General features: G+C 43.7%; 1 protein-coding gene across 1 annotated transcript; it reads right to left on the bottom strand.

The window, feature by feature from the left end:
• Positions 1-748: 748 nt before the first annotated feature.
• Positions 749-12,771, bottom strand: LOC109895005 (neuronal acetylcholine receptor subunit beta-4-like). The gene is made up of 6 exons (XM_031830826.1): positions 12,445-12,771; positions 4,889-5,034; positions 3,955-3,999; positions 3,377-3,486; positions 2,150-3,212; positions 749-1,560 (listed from the first exon to the last, which is right to left on the bottom strand). The coding sequence occupies exons 1-6, from the start codon at positions 12,491-12,493 to the stop codon at positions 1,396-1,398; spliced, it is 1,578 nt and encodes a 525-aa protein (XP_031686686.1). The 5' UTR covers positions 12,494-12,771; the 3' UTR covers positions 749-1,395.
• Between the last annotated feature and the right edge of the window lie 7,538 nt (positions 12,772-20,309).

Genomic DNA, 20,309 nt, shown 5'->3' with positions numbered 1-20,309 from the left:
GGTCTCTCCTAAGGTATGACAAAAATAATAATGGCCTGCTGCTGTAAAATCTGAGGACTGTGTCAACATGTTACATCTGTGCTTATCGAGCTGATAGAACAGAAGACGTGTGCTGTTATGTTCTGTCATGCCAGTGTGGCTGTATAGATAAAGCATTATTCACAATTATTTCAACACTATTATTGTAATTCCACCCCCAAAATTCAGACAAAACAGAAACCAGAAACATTAACATCAAGACATAGGTATAGTACTATAAACATTGGCAAGACAGACCAACAAAGATGATAAAGATCCCATTTAGTAAAGAGGCTACTCTTTCGGAGAGGTGTAAGCATGTTAGAAGGGTTCAATCAATCATCATATTAGGTTAAAAGTACCCAGCTTGCATATTTCCTAGAAGCCAGTGCGGTATTCCTAACCTCCCCAGTAGGCAGGCTGATGTTTAAACTGTCAGTGTAATCACATATCATCACAGAGCTGCTTTGCCTTGTCATTAGCAGCTGATGTGACATAAAGTCACAGGGTTCTGGCGATTGATCGAAGGAGAGAGTGATAACTATAGCCAGAGAGTCCGTGCAATATCAATGGATGTGATGCCAGAGTGGGCATTAAAATGTGGCCAGTAGATGGCACAATACGTAACTTCTTGTGTGGCTGTTTCACTATTAGGCTCACTGCCTTTATGTTTCTGTTCATGGTTAAATCAGGAAACTTAAGACATAACAAAATAAACAGTACAAATATGTTTTTTAAACTGGAACTGTTTATTGCATCCAAATAATACATCTGTGAGGAATATCCCCAGTAATTCACAGGTTATAGCCTTGTAACTCATTCACCAATGGGGGGTGTATCAGTTAGGAGGCCTCTTTATAACACCCTAGCTTGAATCATAATGTTCCGAGCTACATGATTTTGTCCAATATCCATCTTATCAATGTGACCTAGCCAAGCTATTTTATTTTATCACACTGAACATCATTTCATTTAGTACCCCACCACTTTAGACTTTATTGGGTGTTAATGAATTTAATCAAACTCACCGACCTTTTTATACATTTATAGATTTTTTTCCATTACATTTCCACAACAGGGTGATATAACATGGGAGAGAAATCGGGAGTCAAATGATATCTGACGTATTATTTGGGTTATTACTCCACACGGGTAACGTTTGTACTTTCAGTCTGGTTTTAGAGGGACATCTTTGTATCTCTGCTTCAACTATATGGAAAAAGTCAACTCTTCCTTGTACCGATGTGCCGTGTTAAGACCAGGTAGTAGGAACAGAAAGAGATACAGAGACTTGTATTGCTGTAGGCCACATGACATTGGTTGATGTTCTATGACCCTTATGTCTATGTATGACCCCCATACTTCTTGGGGGGGGGTTCAGGTACGGGGTGTGTCTGAGCTGGGCTGCTGGATGGGGACTATTGAATGCTGAAATAGAGGCTGGAGGAAAAGACCCAGGGTTCCAGTCACACACACTATTATAAAGATCCACAGGAACATACGGTCCACCACCATTGCCACATACTTCCAGTCCTCGATCACCTGGGAACACACAGAGAACAAGGTATGGTCACATTACTGTCATGTTCATACGGTAACACCTGTGGCATGCAGAAATTGGGTATGGAGTACAATATGTGATTGATGAGTTTAAAAGTGATGCAAATGTAATATAAGATGAAGAAACAAAGAGAAAGCACCAGTGTAAATATGACTGAGCCAGACCTTGTAGCAGCTACTGACCCTTTCACCCCTCTCCTCTGCAGTTTTTAAAGTTGGACATTTTTCAAGCCTGGTCACCTCACTTTTGCATTTATGTATTTATGAAAACAATCTATTACAACAGTCTGGGTTATTTTACTGGATTGTATTCTCAACTACCCCACATCCCAGTATTCTTCATTCCTGGTCTTTGAGGACTACAGTGTGTGCAGGCTTTTGTCCTAGACCAGCACTTACACAACTGGTCCAGCTGATCAAGGTCATGATCATTAGTGGAGCCAGGTGTTAAAAGTACTAAGCTGTACACACTACGTCTCTCCAGGACCAAGGATAAAAAACACCTATTTGAGTTCTAACTCCAGCTCATTTCACAACACTAACCCCACTGACATGGTCATGGATCACTTACATTCTGGTTATCATCGTCCCCCATCATGTGATCAGCCACGAAGCGGACCCCGTCCACTGCCTCCTGGACATCTCCCCCCCAGTCTGGGCTGCCTCTATGGCGGAGGTCCTGGGAGGAGGGGAAGCTGTTGGGCAGGAACTCGGTGGAGCAGGCCTCCCCCTTCGTGAAGGTGTGGGTGTAGCCCAGCGGAGCTGTGACTTTGTTGTAAAAGTGTCCCGGGGAGGAGAAGGCCGAGGCAGAGGAGGAAGACATGGCAGCAGTGGTGGCTGTTTTGGACATGGCGGTGGCAGGGTAGCCCAGGTCCGCCAGGATGGATCTGCGAGCTCGGAGTTGTCTCTGCTGGCGTAGCCGCTGGCGGGCAGAGTTATTCTTCGGGCGTCTCATGAAGAGCAGATGGGGCAGCTTGTTGAGGAACACTACCTTGACCCAGGAGGGCATGGTGTGTGTGCTGGGGGAGCGGTGGTGCACGTTGAGCACACACACACTGGTGATGATGGAGAAGGTCACCAGCACCATGGTGAACATCAGGTACTTCCCAATCAGAGGCACGTCCAGCGAGGTGGGAGGGACGATCTTGGAGATCAGGAGGAGGAACACAGTGAGGGCCAGGAGGACTGAGATACACAGAGTCATCTTCTCCCCACAGTCAGACGGCAGGTAGAAGACCAGGATGGCCAGAGAGGTGATGAGGACACAGGGGATGATTAGGTTGATGGTGTAGAACAGCGGCTTCCTCTTGATGATGAAGTCATAGGTGAGGTCCACGTAGGTAGGATCCAGAGGGTTAACCGTCCGCCTGCCTGGCAGGGCCAAGATGTCCCATTCCCCACTGGGAGTGAAGTCATCCATGCTGGCCACCCCTGTCTTCAGGACCAAATCAAGCTCGGTGTGGTCGTAGGTCCATGACCGGAACTTGAGCGTGCAGTTCTGCTGGTCAAAGGGGAAGTGCTTGACCTCGATCTTGCAGGCACTCTTATAGATGGCCGGAGGGAGCCAGAAGATGCTGCCGTTGAACTGGACAATGGCATTGGTGAAGACTGTTACCTCATAGGTTCCATCCGCACTATGGAGAGAGTGATGAGGGAGGTAGGGGGAGAGGACTCCATTACAGAAACATATTATGTCTTCATGAGAAAATGTATTACAATCACACATTTGATTTTCATGATCCGTAAATTACATGAGAAAATGTGTTCATCATTTGGAAAATGAATAATGCTTACTTACTTGTTATAGAGCACAATATCAGGTAGCCAGATGTGTCTGGAAGGAATACGTAGCTTGTCAATGCCATCATATTGAGAAGGGTCCCATGATAGCCTGTAGTCATCCCAGTGCTGAAGAGACAGGGGGGTTACATATTTAACATTTTAGTAATTTAGCAGACACTCTTATCCAGAGGGACTTAGATGAGCAATTAGGATTAAGTGACTTGTTCAAGGGCACATAGAGAGATGTTTCACCTAGTCAGCTCGGGGATTCGAACCAGCGACCTTTCGGTTACTGGCCCAACGCTCTTAACTGTTAGGCTCCCCTCACTGTTCTGACTGTTGCACTCAGTCACATAAGGACTCTCTCCCAACACCAGATCATTCCCAATGACACACTTAATTATCATTGAAATGAAAAGTGGTGAATGGTGTGGGCACAATTATCAGTCTGTTCTGATCCGGATTGTCTGAGTCAGAGGCATGGTTCTGCTTTAATTCAGGTTCAGTGACAAGGACACTGGAGCTGGAGATGGACGAGGGGACAGACTGAGTAATGAATGATTAATAGGATAGGGCCATAATCTTCATGCTTACCTGTGTGAGCCAAACATTGGTGGTCATAATCTGCTCTCTCTCATTCTGGAAAGGAAAATGTCAGTGTTAGCTTCATTTAAAAACAGACTATTTACTATACGACACACAAAGCATGTTTAATGACAAAACTCAGACACACGTACAGACTCCAGCACACATTCCTCTAGTGCACATGCTTGATTTAGAAGAGAGTAAAAGTGAGAGATGTGTTTCCACGCTGAATAAATTCCCTGCACATGGGGTCAATTGTTAAGATAAATGACACCTTTCGCCTGGGACACATCTGCCATCTGAGTGCCGTTGGACCTGTTGATAAATCCACAGAGCGCTTGCATCAACTCTGAACAGCAAGTAAAACGAACACCCCTAAAAAGGAGTGGGCAGCAGAGTGGGCAAACCTCCAATGCACGCAGCAGCACAATGCTTTAAAACAACTATATCACACTTCTCATACCATTAAACTTTACAGGACATTCAAATTTCAATTACCAAAGAAGAGGAGGACAATAAGAGGCCATAAACAGAGGACGTATGTGTCGTGCTGTTATTCTCTGGGCCATGCCTGGGCTGAAAGGAAGGGAGGGAGGGACCCTGTAAATCAGTGTGGGACTCCAACGTCCTCTCCTGCAGCAGCTTTTACAGCTCCTTCTAACGCAATGTGCTGAAGTTTCAATCTGGACATGACAGAGATGGAGAGCATAGCCCTGCCAGATCCATCCTATACCCATGCTGTCATTAGGGCCAGGGCCTTTCAGTAGAATGTGTGTAAGTAATTAACATGGTTGCCACTGACTCCTCTGAGCTCTGCTCTCCCTTTCTGTTCTCTCATCTCTGCTCTCTCCTCTCCCTCTGTGGTCTCACTCATCTGCCCCATCTCTCCTCTCCGTCTCAGGGCCTCTAACTGGCTCTATGGAATGGCTATCATGAGACTCACCACACTGATGAGTTGGGCCAGGGACACCTGTAGTTTGACAGTAACCCGCTCTGTCCTGTTCACAGCTGGGCGGATCAGCTTGTTGTAGCGATCCTTTCCCAGCAGACAGTTCATCAGACGCTCCTCTGAGTCCGCACAACTGCCACCTATGGATAGAGTCAACAGTGATTTGGAGATAGTTACAGGAAATAGTCACAGTTGTTACCTTTATTGAAATTGTGTTATAACAATGACAAAACTAGATTACTGTGCGATAAAAAAAAGACCCACTGGCTGTATCTGTTGTGTTTAGTCACTGGTTTTATAGCTGGACTGTCACGCCTGTCTTTTTATGTTGTTTCATGGAGCATGTTTTATGGCCCAGTGTGGACTGGATGAAAACTGTGTTGCTGACTCTGCAGTGTTTCAGTCTTTCAGCTCCCCAACCCAGGACAAAGAGGAGCAGAACAAAACACCTACTGTGACACTTCCTGGTTTTTATATCCTTGTACCTGGAGGTGTTTAATAGCACTCCAAACAAACTGCATACTAAAGTGTGAGACAAACTCCCACAGAGGATAATGCCTGTCTGATAGGGCTTGGGCTTTGTTGAATATATAGTAAAAAAATATGAGGGCCTTGGAGCTACCTGCGGAATAATTAACATCCGGGATATGGGAGGGGAGATGTTTCTGCAGTGTTAATGATTCTGCATGTTGCAGAGCCAGAGCCTAAAGCCACATGATCAGCCTTTTGTCTTATGTGAGCTCCAGCCAGGAATACAATCACATGAAACAAACCAGCACACCCTCTGCTCCTTGATAAACAACGCGCAAGTCAACCCCCCCCCCCCTGCCTCCCTGTCCTGGTGGAGGAAGGACAGGGAGGCGTAGATGATAAAACACCCTCTCTTCCACCAACAACCCTCTCTTCCCCCACCAGCCCTCCTCTATACTGAGTAATGCTCTGTCATACAGTAGCAGAGAGTAGCTGAGTAGCCCAGAAATTGTTTTGGAGAAAAATGCTTAGTCAAATGGTACATGCCCTGAAGTAATCTTTACAATAGCTGCTAAGACTGTTGCACTGAAAAATATTAATTTGAAGATTCATGATGTGGTATTTGGTATTTTATTAGGATCCCCATTAGCTGTTGCGATAGCAGCAGCTACTCTTCCTGGGGTCCACACAAAACATGAAATAATATTGAACATTAATAGACAGGAACAGCTCAAGGACAGAACTACATACATTTAAAATGTTACATAGCCTACATATCAGTACATACAAACAATATCTAGCTCAAATAGGGGAGAGGCGTTGTTTTTTAAAAACCAAATTTGCTGTTTACTTGAGCAATCTTTGATGGGAGGGAGTTCCATGCAATAATGGCTCTATATAATACTGTACATTTTCTTAAATTTGTTCTGGATTTGGGGACTGTGAAAAGACCCCTGGTGGCATGTCTGGTGGGGTAAGTGTGTGTGTGTGTCAGTGCTGTGTGTAAATTGACTCTGCAAACTATTTAGAATTTTAAATAAATTGTTTCTTATAAAAACAAGAAGTGATGCAGTCGGACTCTCCTCTACTTTTAGCTAAGGGAGACTGGCATGCATAGTATTGATTCACATTTATGGATAATGGTAGCTAAAAATAACATACACGTTTTGACTATAGATCCCTTCCCAATAGTGTATTATCAGTGCCAGTTTGTGCCAGGCAATTACCACAAATCCTAATTATCAAGGTATAGCTTCATGTAGAGTTGAGAGTCCAACAGGACTCCCTCATAGACTGGTGCATGTTTCCATGGCTCCCCTATCATCAGTCAGGTGGACTCTACAAGACAGATGGCATGTTGTCAAAGCCCTGGGAGGCTGCTGTCAAATATCCACACTCTTTACCCAGAGGTGAAGGGCACTGGCCAGTGGGAGAGCAGGCAAATCAAACAAGTAATCACTACCTGCTGAGAAGGGCTATTACACTGTGTGTGTGTGTGTGTGTGTGTGTGTGTGTGTGTGTGTGTGTGTGTGTGTGTGTGTGTGTGTGTGTGTGTGTGTGTGTGTGTGTGTGTGTGTGTGTGTGTGTGTGTGTGTGTGTGTGTGTGTGTGCGCATGTATGTATCAACTGGGTCTTGAAAGGGGAGACATGCTATAGGGAGGTCAGAGACCTGGCAGTGTGGTGCCAGGAGAACAACCTCTCCCTCAATGTGAGCAAGACAAAGGAGCTGATCGTGGACTACAGGAGAAGGAGGGCTGAACAGGCCCCCATTAACATCGACAGGGCTGTAGTGGAGCGGGTCGAGAGTTTCAAGTTCCTTAGTGTCCACATCACCAATGAACTATCATGCTCCAAACACACCAAGACAGTCGTGAAGAGGGCACGACACCACCTTTTCCCCCTCAGGAGACTAAAAAGATTTGGCATGGGTCCCCAGATCCTCAAAACGTTCTACAGCTGCACCATCGAGAGCATCCTGACCGGTTGCATCACCGCCTGGTATGGTAACTGCTCGGCATCTGACCGTAAGGCGCTACAGAGGGTAGTGCATATGGCCCAGTACATCACTGGGGCCAAGCTTCCTACCATCCAAGACCTATACACTAAGGGGTGTCAGAGGAAGGCCCAAAAAATTATCAAAGTCTCCAGTCACCCAAGTCAGACTGTTCTCTCTGCTAACGCATGGCAAGTGGAACCGGAGCACCAAGTCTAGGTCCAAAAGGCTCCTTAACTGCTTCTACACCCAAGCCATAAGACTGCTGAACAATTAATCAAATGGCTATTCACATTGACACTGTTTATTATCTATGCATAGTCACTTTATCCCTACCTACATGTACAAATGACCTTGACTGACCTGTACCCCCGCACATTGACTCGGTACAGGTACCCCCTGTATATAGTCTCATTACTAACCTGTACCCCCGCACATTGTCTCGGTACAGGTACCCCCTGTATATAGTCTCATTACTAACCTGTACCCCCGCACATTGAATCGGTACAGGTACCCCCTGTATATAGTCTCATTACTAACCTGTACCCCCGCACATTGACTCGGTACAGGTACCCCCTGTATATAGTCTCATTACTAACCTGTACCCCCGCACATTGACTCGGTACAGGTACCCCCTGTATATAGTCTCATTACTAACCTGTACCCCCGCACATTGACTTGGTACAGGTACCCCCTGTATATAGTCTCATTACTAACCTGTACCCCCGCACATTGACTCGGTACAGGTACCCCCTGTATATAGTCTCATTACTAACCTGTACCCCCGCACATTGACTCGGTACAGGTACCCCCTGTATATAGTCTCATTACTAACCTGTACCCCCGCACATTGACTCGGTACAGGTACCCCCTGTATATAGTCTCATTACTAACCTGTACCCCCGCACATTGACTCGGTACAGGTACCCCCTGTATATAGCCCCGTTAGTGTTATGTCATTTTCTTGTGTTACTTTCTGTTTTTTGTCTTAACTCCATTTCTTGAACTGCTTTGTTGGTTAAGGACTTGTAAGTAAGCATTTCACGGTAAGGTGTATGTGACAAATAACATTTGATTTGATTTGAATGTACATGCCTTTTAATGGCAACACTTTAAAAGTGTGGCATTGACATTATCTTGATTGGCAGCAGGGGAAAGCGGGGTTAATATAGTGACTGAATCAGCAATGGTTGACTTTTAAAAAAGTCACTCTGCCCTATGCTCCAAAATACTGCATTCTCAAAAATTGCATCTATGACGAGATTGGGAGGTGCATAATAACCCTGTCTTTTGACCCAATAGAAACAGTAGGCAAAAAACATCCTGTCATCTGGATTTCAGTAAAGGCCCTCAAGACATGCCAGAGGTCCTACTGATTACAGAACACTGTGGCATTTATCTGTATGGTATTACTGCCAGGTTCTCCATGCTGAGCACAGACAGACTATGTAGCCTGGTCACCAGCCAGGTCTGTGTGCTTTAGCCAGTTCTCCTGGCTTTATTTTCAGGCCATACATGTTGTGACAGCGTACCAACAAGACAGAGTGGACAAGTAAAAAGATACACATAGCATCTATCCCAGCTGTCAAATTCACTTGCAGGAAGGTGCTGTAAATGGCCAGTGTACTGTATAGGCAAAGTGTGATATATGATCCTTTACTCTCTCAGTGACTTCCCAGTGACTTTCTCTTCTTGAGAAGGGCCGGTCTAAGCTCCTTCATCTGTGTTATTGTGGTAGTCATGCCCATTTGATGCCCATTTGTTGGAAACCTTTTAACCAAACCCCTCCTCCAACCACAGCACAGTGAATACACACATGTTTTCTATGATAATACCCAGAATGCCCTTATGACTGATTGTAAAGGCTACTGAAACATAATAGGTTTGACTTTGCCCATATTTTGTTACGTTACAGCCTTATACTTTCTTTCCTCATCAATCTACAAACAACAAAAAAGCTGGCCCTTTACTCAGTACTTTGCTGAAGAACCTTTGGCAGAGATTACAGCATCGAGTCTTCTTGGGCATGACGCTACAAGCTTGGCACACCAGTGTTTGGGGAGTTTCTCCCATTTTTCTATGCAAATCTAGTCAAGCTTTGTCAGGTTGGATGGGGTGTGTTGCTGCACAGCTATTTTCAGGTCTTTCCAGAGATGTTCGATCGGTGTCTTGGCTCTGTGCTTAGGGTCGTTGTACTGTTGGAAGGTGAACCTTTGCTCCAGTCTGAGGTCCTGAGTGCTCTGGAACAGGTTTTCATCAAGGACCTCTCTGTGCTCCGTTCATCTTTGCCTCGATCCTGACTAGTCTCCCTGCCACTGAAAAACATTCCCACAGCATGATGCTGCCACCACCATGCTTCAACGTAGGGATGGTGCCAGGTTTACTCCAGATGTGACGCTTTGCATTCAGGCCAAAGAGTTCAATCTTGGTTTCATAAGACCAGAGAATCTTGTTTCTCATGTTCGGAGAGTCTTTAGGTGCCTTTTGGCAAACTCCATGTGGGCTATCATGTGCCTTTTACTGAGGAGTGGCTTCCGTCTGGCCACTCTACCACAAAGGCCTGATTGGTGGGGTGCTGCAGAGATGGTTGTTCTTCTGGAAGGTTCTCCCGTCTCCACGGAGGAACTTTAGAGCTCTGTCAGAGTGACCATCAGATTCTTGGTCACCTACCTGACCAAGGACCTTCTCCCCCGATTGCAAAGTTTGGCTGAGCGGCTAGCTCTAGGAAGAGTCTTGGTGGGTCCAAACTTATTCCATTTAAAAATGATGGAGGCCACTGTGTTCTTGAGGACCTTCAATGCTGCAAAAATGTTTTGGTACCGTTCCCCAGATCTGTACCTCGACACAATCCTGTCTCGGAGCTCTATGGGCAATTCCTTCGACCTCATGGCTTGATTTTTGCTCTGACATGCACTGTCAATTGTGGGATCTTATATAGACAGGTGTGTGCCTTTCCAAATCATGTACAATCAATTTAATTTACCACAGGTGTACTCCAAATCAATCAAACATCAAACAAAATGTGGAAAAAGTCAAGGGGTCTGAATGTTTTCCGAATGCACTATATATATAAAAGTATGTGGACACCCCTTCAAATGAGTGGATTTAGCTATTTCAGCCACACCCATTGCTGACAGGTGTATAAAATGAAGCACACCCCCATGCAATCTCCATAGACAAACATTGGCAGTGGAATGGCCTTAATGAAGAGCTCAGTGACTTTCAATGTGACACCGTCATAGGATGCCACCTTTCCAACAAGTCAGTTTGTCAAATTTCTGCCCTGCTAGAGCTGCACCGGTCAACTGTAACTGGGGTTATTGTGAAGTGGAAACGTCTAAGAGCAACAACGGATCAGCCAAGAAGTAGTAGGCCACACAAGATCACAGAACGGGACCGCCAAGTGCTGAAGCACATAGCGCGTAAAAATCGTCTTTCCTCGGTTGCAACACTCACTACCGAGTTCCAAACTGCCTCTGGAAACAACATCAGTACAATAATAGTTCGCTGGGAACTTCATAAAATGAGTTTCCATGGCTGAGCAGCCACACACAAGCCTAGGATCACCATGCGCAATGCCAAGCGTTGGCTGGAGTGGTGTAAAGCTTGCCACCAGTGAAAATGCGTTCTCTGGAGTGATGAATCACACTTCACCATCTGGTAGTCCGATGGACAAATCTGGGTTTGGCGGATGCCAAGAGAACACTACCTGCTTGAATGCATAGTGCCAACTGTAAAGTTTGGTGGAGGTGGAATAATCATTTCTGGGGCTGTTTTTCATAGTTGGGGCCCCTTAGTTCCAGTGAAGGGAAATCTTAATACTACAGAATACAATGACATGCTTGACAATTCTGTGGTTCCAACTTTGTAGAAACAGTTTGGGGAAGGCCCTTTCCTATTTCAGCATAACAATGCCCCTGTGCACAAAGTGAGGTCCATACAGAAATGGTTTGTCGAGATCGGTGTGGAAGAACTTGATTGGCCTGCACAGAGCCTTGACCTCAACCCCATCGAACACATTTGGGATGAATTGGACTGCCAACTGCGAGCCAGGCCTAATCCCCCAACATCAGTGCCCGACCTCACTAATATTAAATGGAAGCAAGTCCCTGCAGCAATGTTCCAACACCTAGTGGAATGCCTTCCCAGAAAAGTGGAGGCTGTTATAGCAGCAAAGGGAGGACCAACTCCATATTTATGTCCATGATTTTGGAATGAGATGTTCGATATGAGATTTACTTATGGTATGGTTACATAAGACAGAAGGTTATTTAAGACAACAAATGAAAGGTGGGTGGGCATATAATGCAAACATCTAGCAACCCAAAGGTTGTATTTTCGAATCTCATAACTAACAACTTTTGCATTTTAGTTAATTAGTAACTTTTCAACTGATCACTACTTTTTGATACTTTGCAAATACTTAACATATTTGCTAACCCTTCCCCTAACCATTTTAGTTAACCCTTTAACCTAACTCGTAACCTTAACCCTAACTCAGCTAATGTTAGCCAGCTAGCTAATATTAGTGTTAGCCACGAAATGAACGGTAGTCACAGCAAATTGGAATTCTTAACATATCATATGTTTTGAAGACTCGTAACATTTTGTACATTTGCACATTCGTAACATACTGTAGGTTTTGCAAATTCGTAACACATCATACGAATTGTAATTAATAACATATCATGTGAAATGGTTGACGGATATCCACAAATGAATACATGCCATACCAAACATAACATATCATGTGAATGTGCTTGTATATAAAGTATAAAGAGTAACACAAATATTGTGTTATTCTCTTGACAGTATTGTATCTAATTGATTTTGTTGAAATTAAGGCATCAATACATGTTGAACTATGTTCCTCTCTGATTAAAAAAAACACGTTTAATCACTCATGGAAACTTGGCTAACATGAAATTAAATAGTGTATTACATGCACTGTAGGTGAATTACAAAAGTGAACCTCCTTTCTGAAGGTACAATTATAACAACATCAGCAAGAACAACCCATTGTAGAGAGAATATTTTTCAACTGAACTGACAATGCAATCGAAATTCACATACATGAAATACTTACAATTTATAACAGTGAAAAGGAAAGCGAGGAGAGTGAGAGTCCGTGTCATTTTGACAGTGCCACGATATCCATCCGTGTCCTCATTCAGGAAGCCTAATAAGAATAGGATCTAACTTGCTTACCGAGCATTCCCAACTCCTAAAAAGCTCCATACACGTGCGCCTGTCCGGCTCTACAAATAACGACACCCGCATTAGTTAGAACAAATGTTTACTGAAAACGGTGTGTCTGTATCAGATCGAGATTTGCAGGTGAGTTGGGATAGAAACGAGACCCTTTCCCCAACATACACCGTTCCACCTTCCCCACTCGTTACGTATCGCTCTCACACACAAAATGATCTCCTGAGCGCAAATCTTAGATAGACTAATTGCTATTTCCATCCTTCCATCAGTGTTGATATTTAGTCATATGAGCTGTTTTAGGTTGTAAGCAGGTGTCTATGATACTACTTAGGCTATAAACAATAACATTTATGACAATAAAAATGATTTGTTTTCTTGATTTATTAACCAACAACAAAATCTATAAAATCTATATTAATTTGACCATATGTTACCATAGTGACATGGGTTGAATCTAGGCCACTATATGCATGCCAAAACACCAATATGGGTCACATGATAATCTAAGTGACCCTACATGAGGATTTCTCACTTAAATGATAATCAAGTATACTGGAGCCTTTTATTAAATGTTTTATTAGTGTCCATATTGTGTTAGATGACCAGAAGAGTGTCTGTCCCCTGTCCACTCAGATGAATGAGTGTGATTATTTATCTCTCGCTCCCTCTCTCCCTCCCTATCCCTATCCCTCTCTCCCTCCCTATACAAGCCCTAACACACACTCTAATCCAACACTGACACAGAATCTGACATCTCAGTTCAGTTGCTTCTACATCTGAATGCTCTGACCAGATAACCACAACTAATTAAACTTGTTTGTTTCCTGCCACACATCTTCTCTGGCTATCATGGCAGATGTATAATGAGTTGGGTGATTCAGTAACGTCACAGGTTTGGTGAGGACGTTTGCAATGTCCAGTGATATGTTGGGTGATAAACAACCCTGTGTTTCTGGATGGGACAGATTTACAGTAGTGGTCCCAAGTCAGTCCAATGGCAGAGCAATTTCAGCCCAGCAGATTTACGATCTGCCCACTGCTTAACCCCTCATTATTATGCCCAATGAAGGAGCTGTATCGGACAGAGAGAGCAAGTCCTCATTGTAATGAACAACAAACACACTGCATCTAACTTTCTGGTGTTGTTTTCCTTTTAAGGTTGCCTTGATTGTATTACTGTTGATGATATCTGGAAATGTGCATGTACACCCTGTTGCTAGCCCCAATTCTAATGTGTGCTCTGATATCTGTTTCACTGATTTCTGCTCTCCTAAAAGCCAGAGTTTTCTGCACGTTAACACTAGAAGCTTATTACCTAAAATGGATCAATTGAAAGTGTGGGTTCACAGCTCCAATCCAGATGTGTTGGTCATTACTGAGAAGTGGTTAAGAAAGAGTGTTTTCAATACCGGCTATAACCTTTTTCGGCAAGACAGATCTTCCAAAGGTGGGGGAGTGGCAATCTTTACCAAGGATCACCTTCAGTGCTCAGTTGTCTCCACCAAGTCTGTCCCCAAACAATTTGATTTGCTGGCATTACACTTTCAAATAGCTATTTGTTGACTATTGCTGGGTGTTATCGTCCTCCATCAGCACCAGCCTGTACCCTACCTGCCCTAAACTCTCTCCTGGCCCCTTACACTAAGTCTGAATTTGTCCTGATAGGTGACCTAAACTGGGATATGCTTAAACCACCTGACCAAGTCCTAAAGCAATGGGACTCCCTAAATCTTTCTCAGATTATTACCAATCCCACAAGGTATGACTCCAAACACCCAGAAAATGCTACTCTCCTTTGTTATCCTCACAAATAATCCTAATAGGTACCAGTCTGGTGTTTTCTGTAATGACCTTAGTGATCACTGTTTTACAGCCTTTGTTTCTATTGGCTGCTCAGTGAAACGTCCTGTCCTGATTTGTCCTAGATGCTTGCTAAAAAACTGTAATAAGCAAGCCTTTGTTCATGACTTGGGGCCTCATTTATAAACGTTGCATAAGCACAAACGACGGCTTACGCCACTTTCTAAGCAAACTTTGGGATTTATAAAAAATAAAAACTTGATGGGAGAATGTGCGGTCCTCCTTGGACACTTTGACCCATACCTATGCACATAAACTGGAGAAATGAGAAACTGCGACTCAGATGGCAGAAGGATGAAACTCAAGAAACACTTTAAAATTGATACCATTGTGTAAAATAAATCAAAATATTACCTCTCACGTATTATATATGAAGAATTCCGGACATATGAAGAACAAACGGACATCTGCATTTTGCAAAATAACCCCTCAAATGTTGTACTGTTTAATCGGGAATCATATTTAATTGGATCTGTAATTATTAACCTGTTTGGTTTAGGGGGCAGCATTTTCACGTTTGGATGAAAAGCATGCCCAGAGTAAACTGCCTGCTACTCAGTCCCAGTTGCTAATATATGCATGTTATTAGTATGTTTGGATAGAAAACACTCTGAAGTTTCTAAAACTGTTTGAATGATGTCTGTGAGTATAACAGAACTCATATGGCAGGCAAAAACCTGAGAAAAATCCAACCAGAAAGTGGGAAAACTGAGGTTTGCAGTTTTTCAACTCTTGGCCTATCGAATACACAGTGTCTATAGGGTCATATTGCACTTCCTAAGGCTTCCACTAGATGTCAACAGTCTTTAGAACCTTGTTTGATGCTTCTACTGTGAAGTGGGGGCGAATGAGAGGGGAATGAGTCAGAGGTCTGCTAGAGAGCCACAAGCTGGCCAAGCGCATTCATGTGAGAGTTAGCTTGAGTTCCATTGCAATTCTGAAGACAAAGGAATTCTCCGGTTGGAACATTATTGAAGATTTATGCTAAAAACACCCTAAAGATTGATTCTATACTTCGTTTGACATGAATTTGGATTACTGGGCTAAACGCGCGAACAAAAAGGAGGTATTTGGACATAAAGATTAACTTTATCAAACAAATAAAACATTTATTGTGGAACTGGGATTCCTGGGAGTGAATTCTGATGAAGATAGTCAAAGGTAAATGAATATTTATAATGCTATTTCTGACTTCTGTTGACTCCAACATGGCGGATATCTGTTTGGCTTGATTTGTTGTCCGAGCGCCGTACTCAGATTATTCCATGCTTTGCTTTTTCCGTAAAGTTTTTTTGAAATCTGACACAGTGGTTGCATTAAGGAGAAGTATATCTGTAAATTCTGTGAATAACACTTGTATCTTTTATCAATGTTTATTATGAGTATTTCTGTAAATTGATGTGGCTCTCTGCAAAATCACCGGATGTTTTGGAAGCAAAACATTACTGAACGTAACGCGCAAATGTAAACTGAGATTTTTGGATATAAATATGCACTTTATCGAACAAAACATACATGTATTGTGTAACATGATGTCACGTTCTGACCTTAGTTCCTTTTTTATGTCTTTGTGTTAGGTTGGTCAGGGCGTGAGTTGGGGTGGGTAGTCTATGTCCTTTTTCTAGGTTGTTATATTTCTATGTGTTTGGTTCTCAATCAGAGGCAGGTGTCGTTCATTGTCTCTGATTGAGAATCATACTTAGGTAGCCTGTTTTCCCCATTTTGGTTGTGGGTGTTTAATTTCTGTTTAGTGTCTATTCACCTGGCAGAACTGTTTCGTTTTCTCTTCGTTATTATTTTGTGTAGTGTTCAGTTTGTTCAATTAAAATATGACGAACACTTACCACGCTGAATTTTGGTCCTCCTCTCCTTCCACCAACGAGAAGCGTTACACATGAAGTCCTATGAGTGTCATCTGATGAAGATCATCAAAGGTTAGTGATTCATTTTATCTATATTTCTGCATTTTGTGACTCCTCTCTTTGGCTGGAAAATGGCTGTGTGTTTTTGTGACTCGGCTCTGACCTAACATAATCATATGTTGTGCTTTCGCTGTAAAGACTTTTTGAAATCGGTTATGATGGGTAGATTAATAAGAAGTTTATCTTTAGATAAATTTTATCTTTAGATAAACTTCTTGTTAATCTACCCATCGTGTCCGATTTCAAAAAGTATTTACAGCGAAAGCACAACATATTGCACTTGTTAATGTATGAAAGTTATATATTTCTAGAAAAATATTTTTGAATTTCGCGCACTGCCTTTTCAGAGGAATGTTGTCCAGGGGTGCCGCTATCAAAAATAAGTTTTAAACAATACTTGCATGTTATGAAATGTATTCTCATAAATAATAAGGTGAACAGTTGGACAAATTACGTATAAACTGATGCCGTTTTCGATGCCTCAGGCAGGCAGATACGAGTGCACAGTTTCATATAATGTTATCACATGTTCGTTGCGCAGATCTGTCAATGTGATAATGGCCCTGTCATTGTCAGTTACAATCAGGGTAATTATCACACCTGAAGGTGTTACGCAATTGGGTAGCTTTGATGATCAAATGGGTGGGTATAAAAAGGCATGCAATTACAATGCGTAATGACGCACAATGGCTGCTTTGGCACTGTTGGAAGATTTGGCAAATTTTTGAGAGGGTCCGACCTTCTGAATTTTCAGAGACCAGCAACATTTACTGGCCAATGATGATGAGTGGCTTATGAGCGGTTCCGATTACCAAGACCTTTTGGCCTCCACTTTTATGTCAGACCACATTTTTTCTCTGAGAGGGTCCGACCTTCTGAGCCAGCAGCATTCACAGCGTCCGCATCATGCTGCCACTCTAACACCTATTTGGCATTTGTAATGTTCGCCAAACAATATCAGTGTTCTTGCTTCAACCGCCCGTACAAGAACTTCCACATTTCTTTTTTTTAGCTTTTCTGTCGGGATTTGCAGTCATTGTTGTCACACAGTGATTATGGATGAATATTAATTAGGGGCGTTTCACTGACTATTTATAGGCAACTATGGGCATTAAATGGGTGGGACAAGACGCTCGCTCACGTGCGCCAAATTTCGAGTTGATTGTTATTTATAAAGTTAAACCGGCGTGGGGCGTGCATGCACACTGTGTTATAAATCAGAATACGTCCATATGCGTGAATCCTCCACACAGCTTTATAAATGAGGCCCTTGGCCTCTGTAAATTGATATAGAATCAGCTTGATCCCTGTCAAAGAAGCTAGGACCTAATGTTTTGATATCTTCAGTGATATTGTTAACAAACACGCTTCCATAAAGAAAATGAGAATTAAAAACAGGTTCAGCCCCTGGTTCGACTGTGATCTTGCAGAGTTACTCCACCTCAAGAATTGCATTTGGCGAAAGGCTCCACACAAGCATACACAGTGAGTGCACTCAGGCTATCCGGAAGGACAAAGTTAGATCATTTAAGGAGCAGTTCTCTCTCTGGGTCTAAACCCAAGAAGTTCTGGAAAATGGTTAAAGACCTGGAGAATAAACCCTCCTCACAGCTGCCCATGTCCCTTAAAGTTGATGATGTGGTTGTTACTGACAAGAAGCACATGGCTGAGCTCTTTAATCACCACTTCATTAAGTCAGGAATCCTATTTGACTCAGCCATGCCTCCTTGCCCATCCAACATTTCCTCATCTCCCACACCTTCTAATGCGACTAGCCCCGATGCGCATCCCTCTTTTTCACCTGCCCCACTACAAAGTTTCTCCCTGCAGGTGGTCACTGAGTCCGAGGTGCTAAAGGAGCTCCTTAAATGTGACCCCAAAAAAACATCTGGGTCAGATGGTTTAGACCCTTTCTTCTTTAAGGTTGCTGCCCCTATAATTGCCAAGCCTATCTCTGACCTTTTTGACAAGTCTCTCCTCTCTGAGGAGTTTCCCATTGCTTGGAAGGCAGCCACGGTTTGTCCTTTATTTAAAGGGAGAGATCAAGCTGATCCTAACTGTTATAGGCCTATTTCTATTTTGCCCTGTTTATCAAAAGTGTTGGAAAAACTTTCTTGATGTCTACAGTATTCTCTCTGGTATGCAATCTGGTTTCCGCTCAGGTTATGGATGTGTCACTGCAACCTTAACGGTCCTTAATGTTAGCATTGCTCTTGATTCTAAGCAATGTTGTGCTGCTATTTTTATTGACTTGGTCAAAGGTTTGATACGGTAGACCATTCCATTCGTGTGGGCCGGCTAAGGAGTATTGGTGTCTGAGGGGTCTTTGGCCTGGTTTGCTAACTACCAATCTCAGAGTGCAGTGTATAAAGTCAGAACATCTGCTCTCAGCCACTGCCTGTCAACAATGGTGTACCCCAAGGCTCAATCCGAGGCCCCACGCTCTTCTCAATTTACATCAACAACATAGCTCAAGCAGTTGGAAGCTCTCTCATCCATTTATATGCAGATGATACACTTAAACTCAACTGGCCCCTCCCCGGATTTCGTGTTAAACGCTTTACAACAAAGCTTTCTTAGTGTCCAACAAGCTTTCTCTGCCCTTAACCTTGTTCTGAACACCACCAAAACAAAGATCAGGTGGTTTGGTAAGAAGAATGCTCATCTCACACCCCACAGGTGTGATTACTACCCCTGAGGGTTTAGAGCTTGAGGTAGTCACCTCATACAAGCACTTGGGTATGGCTAGACGGTACACTGTCCTTCTCTCAGCATATATCAAAGATGCATGCTAAAGTTAAATCTAGACTTAGTTTCCTCTATCGTAATCACCGCTCTTTCACCCCAGCTGCCAAACAAACCCTGATTCAGATGCACATTCTACTCATGCTAGATTATGGAGACGTAATTTATAGATCGGCAGGTAAGGGTGCTCTTGAGAACTAGATGTTCTTTACCATTCGGCCATCAGATTTGCCACCAATGCTCCTTATAGGACAGATCACTGCACTCTATACTCGTCTGTAAACTGGTCATCTCTGTATACCCGTCGCAAGACCCACTAGTTGTTGCTTATTTATAAAACTATCTTAGGCCTCACTCCCCCCTGTCTGAGATATCTATTGCAGCCCTCATCCTCCACATTCCCGTTCTGCCAGTCACATTCTGTTAAAGGTCCCCAAAACACACACATCCCTTGCCCTTTGTGCTGTTGTCTGTGCCCAACTAGGTTTGCAAGGAGCCGTCAGTCAGCCAGGCGATGCCAGGATCGCCCTTCACTCCGGTGCTGCCGGAGTCTCCCGCCTGTCCGGCGCTGCCAGAGTCTCCCGCATGGCCGGCGCATGGCTGGCGAGGGTCGCCGCTCGTAAGAGGCTGGGGGCGGTTGAGGAGGCGGACAAAAACTGTGGTGAAGTGGGGTCCACGTCACGTCCACGCCAGAGCCGCCACCGCGGACAGACGCCCACCCAGACCCCCTATAGGTTCAGGTTTTGCGGCCGGAGTCCGCACCTTTGGGGGGGTTACTGTCACGTTCTGACCTTTATTCCTTTGTTTTGTCTTTATTTAGTATGGTCAGGGCGTGAGTTGGGGTGGGCAGTCTATGTTAGTTTTTCTATTTCTATTTCTGTGTTTGGCCTGATATGGTTCTCAATCAGAGGCAGCTGTCTATCGTTGTCCCTGATTGAGAACCATATTTAGGTAGCCTGTTTTCCTGTGTGTTTTGTGGGTGGTTATTTTCAGTCTTTGTGTGTCTGCACCAGATAGAACTGTTTCGGTTGTCACTTTGTTGTTTTGTATTTTTGAAGTTTAACACAGCGCGCATCCAACCCGGAAGCCAGCCGCACCAATGTGTCAGAGGAAACACCGTGCACCTGGCAACCTTGGTCAGAGCGCACTGCGCCACAGGAGTCGCTGGTGCGCGATGTGACAAGGATATCCCTACCGACCAAGCCCTCCCTAA

Source organism: Oncorhynchus kisutch, linkage group LG8 (assembly GCF_002021735.2).
Source record: "Oncorhynchus kisutch isolate 150728-3 linkage group LG8, Okis_V2, whole genome shotgun sequence".
NCBI classification, from domain to species: domain Eukaryota; kingdom Metazoa; phylum Chordata; class Actinopteri; order Salmoniformes; family Salmonidae; genus Oncorhynchus; species Oncorhynchus kisutch.
Note: the sequence above shows the minus strand (reverse complement) of the source record. Positions and strands in the feature narration are given on the sequence as shown.